Genomic DNA, 12,133 nt, shown 5'->3' with positions numbered 1-12,133 from the left:
AGAAAGCAAGAGGGGTGAAGGAGGTAGAGAAAGAGAATGAGAAAGAGTGAGGGGAGGGGGTAAAGAAGGAGAAGGAAAGAGAGGGATGAGGGAGACAGAGAAAGAGAGAGGGGGAAGGGGAATAGGGAAGAAGGAGAAACAGAGATGGGGGAGGAGGGTAGAGAAGAAATAGAGGGAGGGGGGAGGGGGTAGAGAAGTGTGTGTGTGTGTGGTTACGTGTGTGGTTACGTGTGTGGTTATGTGTGTGGTTGTTTGTGGTGTGTGTGTGCATGGTTGTGTGTAGTGTGTGTGTGATGTGTGTGTGTGGTTGTGTGTGGTTGTGTGTGGTTATGTGTGGTTGGTGGTGGTGTGTGTGTGTTGGTTGTGTGCATGGTTGTGTGCATGGTTGTGTGTAATGTGTGTGTGGGGTTGTGTGCGGTGTGTGTGCAGTGTGTGTGTGGTTGTGTGTGGTTATGTGTGGTTGTGTGGAATTTATGTTGAACAGATTGCAACAGGAACAACGAAGGGAAGGGCAAGAAAACACACGAATATGCCGAAGGCCTTTTCACTATTGCTTCGTCAGGGCATATCCTGACGAAGCAATAGTGAAAAGGCCTTCGGCATATTCGTGTGTTTTCTTGCCCTTCCCTTCGTTGTTCCTGTTGCAATGTGTGTGTGTGTGTGTGTGTGTGTGTGTGTGTGTGTGTGTGTGTGTGTGTGTGCGTGTGTGTGTGTGTGTGTGTGTGCGGGTGTGTGTGTGTGTGTGTGTGTGTGTGTGTGTGTGTGTGTTTGTGTGTGTGTGTGTGTGTGTGTGTGTGTGTGTGTGTGTGTGTGTGTGTGTGTGTGTGTGTGTGTGTGTGTGTGTGTGTGTGTGTGAGTGTGTGTGTATGCGTGTGTGTGTATGCGTGTGTGTGTGCATGCGTGTGTGTGTGCGTGTGTGTGTGCGTGTGCGTGTGCGTGTGCGTGTGTGCGTGTGTGTGTGTGTGTGTGTGTGTGCATGTGTAATAAAATAATCAAATCTAAAACTAACTTACTGCATTGAAAAGGTAACTAAGAAAGTGCTCGCAGTTGCTGGAGGAGAGCATCAATAGTAATGGTACCATTGCCAAGTACACTTTCCATGTCTTCCTCTGGGTGGCTCTCCCCACCCCCAGTGTAAGGGAAACCTGGCCAAGGAGAACTCTTTAGGCCATCTCCATGCACACCCCTTCTTCCTCCTGAACCAATATTTCCACACGACCCTACATCCGGAGAAGGTGCATGAAAAGAACTCCCATTCACTGAGACAGGTCGGAGAGAGTCATGTGAAGGTCTGTGTATCGCACCCTGTGATTGCTGGTCAGTGTAGTGAGTAGATAGATGGGATGGTCGTAGGTGGTGCGTGGTGACACTTCCACACGTGTAGGCTGGACTACTACTATGAGCACTTCCATTGGTGGGGATTGGAACCCCTGGTATAACTGGTATGCTTGGACATCCACTTCTACTGGCTGTATCTTTTACTTCATCATCTGGAGCAAACAAGTCATTTTTCACTTTAAATAATCATTCTCTGGAAATCATCATCCTATTCTTTGAAAATATTCATGAAAAGAAAAAATCTTAGATTCTTAATTAAATAAAAATAATAACATTCATTTTAGCCAAGACATGCAAGAATTTTCAATGGCTATTTTGGTTAGCTAGTACATGAAGTCATTGTGTCTGCTGTTAGTTTTTTCTCAAGTCATGCAATTCATCAAAGTACACCACTCATGTATGGTTGAGGACTAGAATATACTGCCTTGTGGTAAAGAGAGAAATGGGTGAGAGGGAGAGGGATAGGGGGAGGGAGGGAGGGAGGGAAGGAGAGAGAGGAGGATAGGGGGAGGGAGGGAGGCAAGGAGAGAAGAAAGATTACAAATATGTGCATGTTGAGGAATCCAGAGAATGTCAATAATTGTGAATGCATTTTCCACTTTTTGTTCTTACCATAACTGGTAATGTAATGTAGTATACTTTTGGTTTGCACTATTTCTAATATGAACAATAAAATCCCTGTTATCTGTTGCCTAATATATCTGTCAACTAAAACAAAATGTCATATTTGTCAGTAATTCAAAATAAAATGCAAGATCTTTACATGATTTGGTGTTTACTGAAATTCTCACTATTACCTGCCATATATATATGGTGAATGTGTGGAACAGTTCAGAAAATTGCACAGTATATCAAGCATGGTATTTGCAAGATTCTCTTTCTCTTGCTCTTATGTAATTTTCTCATAAGCATGATTTGCACACCCTTTCACACAAAAGCAAGCATGCATAGATGCAAAGAAACTTATCTTCTGGTAACTATTGATTTGTCAGTGAAAGATACTGTCAGAAAGATACCTTTTCTGCTTTTTGGAGTTATTTAGAACTTGTTCAACTCATATTTTAGCTTTTCAAAACAATCCTTAATTATTGCACTCTTGTAAAAAAAAACATTCTTAAAGAACCTTTTTATACTAGTGTTGAGGCTCTTTCTATATAAAATCATACTTTTGTATGTACAAGAGTATCTGGATACTACAGTTTTATTCTTATTTTCAACTCAAATTAAAAAAAAATAATTACATTAACAGAAAGAAACTACCACATGAAAGCATTTATAACCATTAAGTTTGTTACCAAAGTGCATTACAGTTCAGATCAATGGGGCACTTTAGGCTTCCTTTCTACTCTGATGATTATCAACTGATGATATTACTTCTACTATGATGTGTTGGATGTTAAGGCTGATGAATCTAGATAATTCAAGCAGCTATGACTGTTAGAGCAAAGGCACACTACTTTAAATGTTAATATTAGTGAAGGATATGAGAGATTCATGCATTGTATAAATAGTTTAATGATATTAACACAATACATTAGTCTGTATACATTTCTATCATACAATATAACCCTTTCATGAATTATTGAACACTTTCAGATGTAACTTTGTTCTCCTAAGATATAAAGTCAAATATTTTCACAAGCAAACTATCATATTACTTGCAGTCTGAAAACAGAATATTCTTATTGAGTATTCTATAGAAGGGTTGAGCGTTGTTCGAAGCCCTCCCTGGAGCATCATGATTGCTGCTAGGAGACCCACATGGGAGCCCTCAGATTGTCAGTTCAAGTCTGTGCTACTTAGTTACATATTATATATCCTCTGTTGCTGGTACATAAGTGGTGCAGGCTCAAACAATGTCATTGGTGCCCCATGTTGGCCTCTAATATTTAGAGAAATGTAGATGATCTAGAGGGATAAAACATTTTGTATGTGCTGGGGTGGTGCCCGTCACACGAGGTGTCACTCAAGAACGGGGGGACACTGAGGAAGGGGTCTTGCAAACTCCAGAGGGGGTAGGTGATAGAAATCAAGAAACAAACCATAAAATAATATCAAAGTGCCAACATAAATTAAGAAAATCTGAAGGAAATCATAGAACAATAAGCTTTACAACTGGATGATAAGAAGGAATGAAAATATAGCAGAGCTGAAGTTCTATTGTCAGCAATTAGACAGTGAGGGAATGCCTAGAAATGTCATTAATGATCCAGATTAGGCACACCCATAGACTCTGTCTGCCAATATATATATAAATGGGACGGGAACACTTATATGAATACTTGGAGGGGTAATGCATACTTCCGAGGATAAAAAGGAAACCAATCAAGAAAGTGGATTAATACAGAATGGAAAAAAAAGAAATAATAAGCAATTACCATAAGTCAGGACAGATAATCTGTGCTTCAGGTCTTCCATGAGACCACTTCCTGCACCTAATTGGATGCAGTGAAACCTGAAACACATCCATTTGCCATCCTTTTACATTATGGCAATTATCAGGCTTCACCAATTTGAAGTGTTTAAACAAGTGGGAACATTTTTTAAAAACATATTTGAAATACAATGGCTTATATAAGCAGTACTAAGAGGGATAATAAATGATAACAGATGTCAAGTTAATTACCAAAAGTAATAACTGTCAGATTGTTTATGTCCTCTGACTGGACAGAAGATGGTTTCAACCTGAGGTGGCAGAAGTTAAAATGTTGACTTCCTGACAAAACTAAGAGATAATTAAAAGAACTAAAAGAATAAATAGAAGTTAAAACATGAAATATATATATACATAATAGCAAATGCATACTGTATGATACATAAATAATGTACATTCACCATAGTGCCAATGCCAGACATATACCATGTGCTTGCACAGAACTAGTCTTGACTGGATGAGATATTTTTGACAGAATGTCATCTCTAATGTTTGATAACTTTCAGTACTTCACTGATGTCCTGAAGCCAACTTAAGTGGACAAAAATAAAAAGGTAGACTGAGGCAGTTAAGGATATCAAACCAACTGATGGCTGAAGTTGTGGGTGCAGGTGAGGGCTGGAGATGGGAGGATTAGATGGACTCACAGCACATTCTAAGAGCTGTGACACCATAGAAAGTCAAGAGTGGCAGGTGGCCCCGAGCTACACTATTCGATGTTTCTACCATATGAAATTGAGCCGTTTTGAAGGACATCCAAGGTTATGGCATAATATTTCCAAGAGCTCTACACATAATGATTGTACGTGCCTCTACAGGAGGGTGACCATCTGCCAGTCTATCCTAGAATCATTTTCAGAAAAGGGATGTCAAAAGGACACCCACTAATTAGAATGTACTTAGACAACGTCTAAACAACACTAAAAGAAATGTACACCATCGTTACCAAGACATGTAACAAGTGAAAATCAACAACAGCTCTCTACTTATTCGATATTTTCTGGCAATCACTCTAAGGAGTGGGGGGTCCTGCCTCCTGGTGACAGCATGACTGGCAGGCAGGTCCTGATGCCACATAGGGTAAGCTGAGGTCAGCAGCAGTGTGGCCAGGAGGAGGCAGCCACAAGCCACAGACATAAGAAAGCAAAACATGAAGCACAGTGGGTCATCATATTGCCTTTTACTATGCCAGTATAAACAGCAAAAGTTGTCCTTATGAAGAGTATAAAATGGCCGTACAAAGTCTCCTCAAACTGTCTATGCTCCTGGAATGTCTTACAGCATACATATTTATTCATATATACTAATCTTTTGTCAAAAAAGAATCCTATAAGATAATTAGAAATATCTTTTTCTTTATTCAAAAAAATAAGCTACACTGACAGTCAACTGTGCAGGTCTGCCTGTGTTGATAACAGTGGTAGATAATGAAACCCCCACTAGTTTCCTGAACAACCCATGAGGAAGCGAGACTGAGAGCAATGAACATGACTGGGTGAGGGGTGGGCGAGGGTGGCCACTCAGTACACTCACTCACAAGTGAGAGGTTAAAAGTTCTTATCTTTACCTAAGAAGACAACCAACCGCCAAGTAGATATCTGAAGGACAACCTTAAGTCTTTGGATAAGAAAATAGACTGTTGAACCATGCTGATTTGGTAACTACTACTTTCCATAACTGATAGCAAGATATCACATGCCATTAATATGCCCCTGTACAAGAAACATTCCCCTGGCTCACCCCTACACTGCCTGCAAACTGCCATTCTGTGCTGATTACTCACTGCATTTACCAATGATGCCAATGCTAATGTGGACTGATGGAACCCATTTCTGTTCTTTATTACTGAAATTTCTCTTTGAACTTGTGCACATTTCTGAAAACCGAGATGGCATATTCACAATTATTTTTGGAGATGGCCATGATTTAAATTTTAAGGAAAAACTTTAAAGAACTGTGCCTATTATGATATAATCAAACTGTTTCTTTGTTTTTACAATGGAAAAGCAACACTTCTCAAGGTCTCTACTAAATAAGCAGGAGGGATGCAATTAAGAGCATAGGAACTGTCTCAGTAATGTCCATGATGCTTACAGATAGCCACAGAAGGTTTACTTTTCTTCAAAGTCAATTTTGAGCACCTGGGGTTATGTAAGCAGGAGTAGATTGACGACAGGTGAGTCTCAGAGGCTTGGGAAGTGGCTGGCTCTCAGAAGAAACTCCTCTGTGCTCATTCTAGTTACCAGATACCAAATACTATTGCTGGGGCTTGAAGGACATAAATCACAGTTGCTTCAATCCTACCAAGTTTCCCACAATTGTATTTAAGGAAGGACTAGCTCTGAATATCTGTCATCTTCTGCAAGCCAACCTTATAACATGAGAGATACCACCCTCGCCAAAGAGATCAAAGGTGCTATGCGAAGGACTGCCTAGCAGAGGCTCAGTGGTGAGACGTAACCACTTCCTACATTTCTAAGCTTAAGAACACAAACATTATGATTTAAAGAGTACCTTGGAGCAGACACCACTATAGTAAGCCTATTGACTATTAATTGACTAGCAACATTATTTGGCACTGAATATGTTAACTATTAAATGTGATACACAACTATACACACATAAAGAGAATGATTCCTTTCATTAAATCTTAAAAGATATATGAATTAGATTCTAAAATAACAAAATCTCTTGAAAAGATATATTCAGTGCTTTAACATTGGAGAATCCTTACATGAATCTTATTTTTTCTATTTATCATTCCACCAAAAATATAAACATGTCTACATCATCCAGGGAATAAAGTTTGTGGTTAGAGAACAGACCGGCAACAAAAGTGGAATGTATGAAGTTGGTATGGAGTCCAACATTCAATTTATTTTCCTTTTTTTCATTTTTTAAGTGGTTATATTTTCCTTGAACAATCATCAATCACTTGGGCTCTACAAAATGTAGGGTGCATGTCAATTTGTCAACTTTCAACAGTAATAGGTCTGTTCAATTATTTTTCTGTTCTGAGAATATGAACTCCAAATAATGAGAGCTGACTGTTACCAATAAAATGATAATCAATAACATCTCTTATCACATGACAAAAAAGTAAAATACTGTTCTCTTCCCACTTTTCAGCAACAACAGTAATGGTAGATGGAAGATGGTCATGTCTTTAGTATATTTTTCAGTATAAAAACATTATAACTGCTTATCAAACTTGCTGCCAGGTTGTCATACTAAGCATTCTTCACTTGTGACTTCCTTTCATTCTAATAAATCAAAAGTCATCATATACTATAAATTCATTTCCTAAACATACAGCAAAACTCCACAAGTATTGATTGCCTTACACATAAATATGTACAAGCAACAACTCCAATATAGCAACAATGAGACTTTTTCATACCCGCAGAAAATATCATTCGGTATTTATCCCAAGTCTTGTACCTAAAAGTTAAGAGTTCTGTACTCAAGCAGGAGCAGTGTTCAAGTAGTCAACTCTTGTGTTCTCTCTAAGAAGTTTAATGATTTGAGTTCCTATGATGAACAAATGACAGGGGCTAAGCCTTCCAAAGCGTAGGACAAATAAGTCTGGGACCTTAACAACTTAGTCACAACACAATGAAATAGCTAAAGCTGTCACTGCTGCATTTATCAGAACAACCTTCTCTCACTCGAGCTCTAAATGCAGGAGCACCACTTGAATGTTTATATTCTTTGTATAATGATAATACTATTCACCATTTGAGATTCACATCTTACAGCATATAAAATGCTTAAACAATCTCAAACTTTATTGTACACTTTTTTCATCTGAAACTAATAGTAAAGAAGCTATTTGGTTGTGGCCACACGAGGAACTCCCGTGAACATCGCCGCAATGGAAGCGTTTCAGTTGTGATCAGTAAAGATCACTAACAAATGATGGGCATCAGGATCAAGCTAAAGTGATCCTAAATGTTTTGGCTACATGAAGCTGTTCCTAAATCCTATCACTGAAGGTTATGGAATTCAAAGAAAAATTAAATGTTATCAGTGACATGCTAAAGGATAAGAAGTGTGCAAGGAGGACTTCACGGCGTGTGAGCAGCAGGATGTTATTAGTTTGAAGGGAGGGTTCTAAGCTGACTTGCGAGCGGCACGCTGTTAGTAGGTAGCTGTTACGGAGTCAGGAGAGGAGAGGCAGCTGTTAGTGGTGAAGCCTGCTGATCATGGGGAACAGCAGTGCCTCAGTAATGAAGAGTCTTGGTAGAACCTGTGTCTTTTTTGCTACTCATGTAGATGTTGCCACCATATTCCTCGTAGACCAGGAAGTGATCCTCTCGGCCACTGGGCTTTCCTGCACGAGGCAGTGTTAGTGACTCTCCTCGCTGACCAGCACCTCCGGCACCTGCACCAAAGGTGCTGCCTGCACCTGGGGCGAAGGCATCACGGGGCTTCCACACTGGGGAACCTGAAATAAGCATAAGGATTTTCATTATAATCACAAGAGAAATGTGAAACAAAGTGCAACATATCTCTGATATTTAATTTTTTTCTAAGGAATAGATGACTTGCATGTTAAAAGTAAATTTAAAGTTCTGAGTTTATTTTAAAAATCTGCTAGTGTTTCACTTAATACCAAATATCTAAATTGGGCATATGGTATTTTATATTTTCAAACCATGCAACATATGTTACAAAACAAAGAAAAAAAGAAATGGAACTATATATGTATATATTTCACGGGTCTGACTTTCGTGCTCTAAATATATAATAAATCATAATGAATACGCATATCAAGCTTGTATCATTTACTGTCAATGCAAGTAAGATTAAAAATAACTAAAACGATATATTGAGGGCAGAGAAAGATAACCCTTACACATGCAGAGCCTCCATACCTACTACAGCAGCAGCTAGTACACAGGCAGTGCTGCCTGAGGCTTTTCCACTTGCATTAATGCTCAAAAACAGATAAACTGGGTTATGATAATGCTGCTGATGGACATGTTTCTGGTTCAGATTATATCCACACTGTGATACAACTATGATCAAGAAACAACTGGGCAAACATCCTAGTTACATTAATTTATTCAGGCAAACAAACAGGCTTGATATTACTTGTGGAACAAAAGGGGGTCATGCAAAATTACTTGAGTCAGCTATGCCATTATGGATACAAATATAATAAAGAAGATTTAAAATACAGAACACTTATATATGCTTGTATGTGTACATATGCCACAATTTATGTAGAAGACTGACTGACAATAATAATTACAAGTGCTAATCTTCATGTATGGATGAATGTATGCATGTATGTATGTGTACATATGTATGTATGTATGTAAGTATGTATGTATGTATGCATGTATGTATGTGCTTGCCTGTACACAGCATACAACATATATAAGTATTTATTTAATATAGTTTTATTTATATGTATTGATAATGATATTTAAGTAAGGAATAAGAATGGTGAAAATATAAAATCCCTTACATTTAACTCTCATTACAATTTCTAGTCATCAGCTAATAACATTCTCCCATCTGATATTTTTGAGACCAAAGAAACTCAAACTAATGTACAGGATGTGAAATGACAGTGACTAGCTAGGTTTGGTGTGATTGGAACTCCAGTCATACACAGCATTTGTCATTGGAGAGAATCATGAAAAAAAGTAAAGAATATCAAATCAAAAAATAAAAAAGATTTTGGGTTACACTGACCTTGGGTAATATTAATACTGTACACACAAATACATAAAAAACTCATATATTGTGGTATAATCACTGACACAACTACAACACTTAAGAATATAGTATATCATTATAGCCAACAAAACTCCTAATCATCACAGTTTCACGGTTAAACAAATTATCACTACTGCTTACTATACTTTAAACTTCACTTTGGAAAACAGAGAAAACAAGAATATCTATTCATTATAAACACATATTTTAGTTTGTTATCTTTTTTGTCTAAAACATAACAGAAGCACAGATAAATGCAATATGCACTGCAATAATTTTCTTTTTTTTTTTTTTACTTTACCATCATATATCTACACCAGCAATTCACTACCAGGGATCATGCACACTTCAATGAGGGTTTGCTTACCAACACTCTTGGCTGGTTGGTACTGGGATGGCTGGTTGCTGGCCTGGATAAGCTTGGCCATGGAGCCAGTGGAGCCCGTTGAGAGCGTCGAGGTGGTGGACAGCGAGAGGTGGTTGGGGGTCCGGCCTAGGGTCGCCTTTTTCTTCTCTATGACCTCCTCCTCGCCCTCCGATCGCGTTCCCACTTCGTCCTTGCCGCCGTCGCTCTTGGTGGTGGAGTCACTGAGTTCGTCTGGTGGTGGGAGAGGACGCGTAGTGAGCTGTAGACCGCAGGTGATTTCCTTCAGGTTAACACTGTTCTTCTTGAATATTTTTTCACACACAGTATGTTACAACGGCCTTGAGCTCACTTGAGTCACGGGTCATAATGTCATATTCCCTCCCTGACCCCCACCCTCACTGGTGCCGCCTGGGAGAGGCTGGCGGGCGGGACTCACCCATGCCGTCCGACACGGTCTTGCTACGTGTTTGGAAGTTGGACTGGTCATGCCCAATCTGCGTCTCAGGCACATTATCGTAGCTCTCCAAGTTGTCATAGTCTATGTTACCTGCTGAGTGCCGTTGCAGGGTGGCTGACTGAACTCTGTGGGAGGAAAGGGCCACTCAGGGCACTGTTGACAGACCCTTGTGTAGGGATGGCCATTCTATGGCACCATGAATCATGTAAGGGAAGCCACTCTGAACTGAACATAATTCATGTATGGGAGGCCATTCCAGTGCATCATGATTCATTTGAAGAAACTCTCCTATACTATTTAAGGCTCTTCAACTTAAATTTCTATTTCCTGCCATGTCTTAACTTCACTGAATCAAGTAAATCAAATGCACATTCATATGCAACTAGAATCATTTAAGAACTACATTACTTTATATTCATAATCCATAGTTCTCATATGAATATGCTGATGACAATTTACTGGCTTCTTCAAACTTAAATTTTCAAGTTGCATTTACAAGACATAAAATATATAAAATAAATTTACAATCTCTGGGGGACATACTTTTAGAAGCATCAGTAAAAGCAGCAAGTAATTACTGAACATGTAAATAACTGAATACTGTCAATTACATTACTATTTACACAAATAAAAACTTGATCATCCAGAATGAAGTTGCCAAAGTCATGAATGTTAGCCCTATATTTTAATTTCCATATATGCATTTATTGACTGCTTACTAGCACATTTATTAATTTCTGAGCAAAAAAACTGCATAACATTTCTGATTATACACAGAAATTGACTTTTGATACTATGTCTGCAGTGATTATCACAAAATCATGAATACAGAGTCAAACTCCAAATGTACAGAGAACAAATGAAGGATCTTAGATGTGAATACATTTATGCAGACACAAGCAATAACAAAAAACAAATGTTAGACTGACGTGGGTGCTTTTTTCTTTGGCACAGAGCGAGATGGTTGCAGGGTGTTAGTGTTTCCCTTATTAGATATATTGGATGAAGATGAAGATGGCTTGTTTGCTGGGATGTTCATGTTGCGAACTGACTCTCTGATGATCTGTCGAATAGTTTTCAAGAAAGCGTTGCGGAATTCTGATGTGCTGTAAGGGTGAAAACAGAAATAAAAGATTACTTTTTCATGCATACACCATAATTCTGCAACTATCTTCAATTATAGGTTTTACTTTTAAGAAAGAGAGAGAGAGAGAAAAAAAAAAAATATTTGCAAAATTTTAACCAGTTTATGAAACTGAAACCAAAACTACTTCAGATGTCTATTGAAGCCCTAAAGTAATGACAAACATTATTTCTCACCTATTTGACAAGTGGTAAACCTTCTCAGACCGCCTCTGGAGCTGGCTCTTTAGATGAATAAGCTCCCAAAGGAAATGAGAGTCCATGTCCTTCATGGAGGAGGCACGGACTTGAACCTCCGTCACAGGGATCAACACTTGATACCTTATTATTTCTACTTCTGATGAACTATTTTTGCCTGGGACTCCCTGTGGAGAGAAGCAAATATTTTGACAATGCTTTTTTCAATGTAGAAGCATTTATGTAAACAACTTCCAAAGAACAAGATATTTAAACATAACGGTATATACAATATTGACAGTATTTTGAGAGATGTATTTCACAAAACAAACAAAAATCTCCAGTCTCACTTACAACAGCACTAACCATCAACTTTTTCTTTTGTCTTAGTCTTTCTTTGCACAAGAAGACTACAGCCGTTTTAAAGACAAAGCACATGGCATGAAGTTCCAGCCCCTTCTTTATTTTGCCAAGGAAGTCAGAAATG

At 38.5% G+C, this 12,133-nt stretch overlaps 1 protein-coding gene across 2 annotated transcripts; it reads right to left on the bottom strand.

Annotated features, from left to right (window-relative positions):
- Positions 1-1,002: 1,002 nt before the first annotated feature.
- On the bottom strand, positions 1,003-12,126 carry LOC138861350 (protein still life, isoforms C/SIF type 2-like). 2 transcript variants are annotated; one of them, XM_070120367.1, is made up of 7 exons: positions 12,001-12,126; positions 11,647-11,834; positions 11,256-11,432; positions 10,306-10,451; positions 9,870-10,100; positions 8,022-8,219; positions 1,003-1,490 (listed from the first exon to the last, which is right to left on the bottom strand). In XM_070120367.1, the coding sequence occupies exons 1-7, from the start codon at positions 12,082-12,084 to the stop codon at positions 1,030-1,032; spliced, it is 1,485 nt and encodes a 494-aa protein (XP_069976468.1). In that variant the 5' UTR covers positions 12,085-12,126; the 3' UTR covers positions 1,003-1,029. The 2 variants fall into 2 exon arrangements, with proteins under 2 accessions (XP_069976468.1, XP_069976470.1); XM_070120369.1 differs by having other exon boundaries at positions 12,013-12,108.
- Between the last annotated feature and the right edge of the window lie 7 nt (positions 12,127-12,133).

This window comes from Penaeus vannamei, unplaced genomic scaffold, assembly GCF_042767895.1.
Source record: "Penaeus vannamei isolate JL-2024 unplaced genomic scaffold, ASM4276789v1 unanchor4858, whole genome shotgun sequence".
In the NCBI taxonomy this organism is placed as follows: Eukaryota; Metazoa; Arthropoda; class Malacostraca; order Decapoda; family Penaeidae; genus Penaeus; species Penaeus vannamei.
The sequence above is the reverse complement of the archived record's forward strand: the minus strand, read 5'-3'. Positions and strand labels throughout refer to the sequence as shown.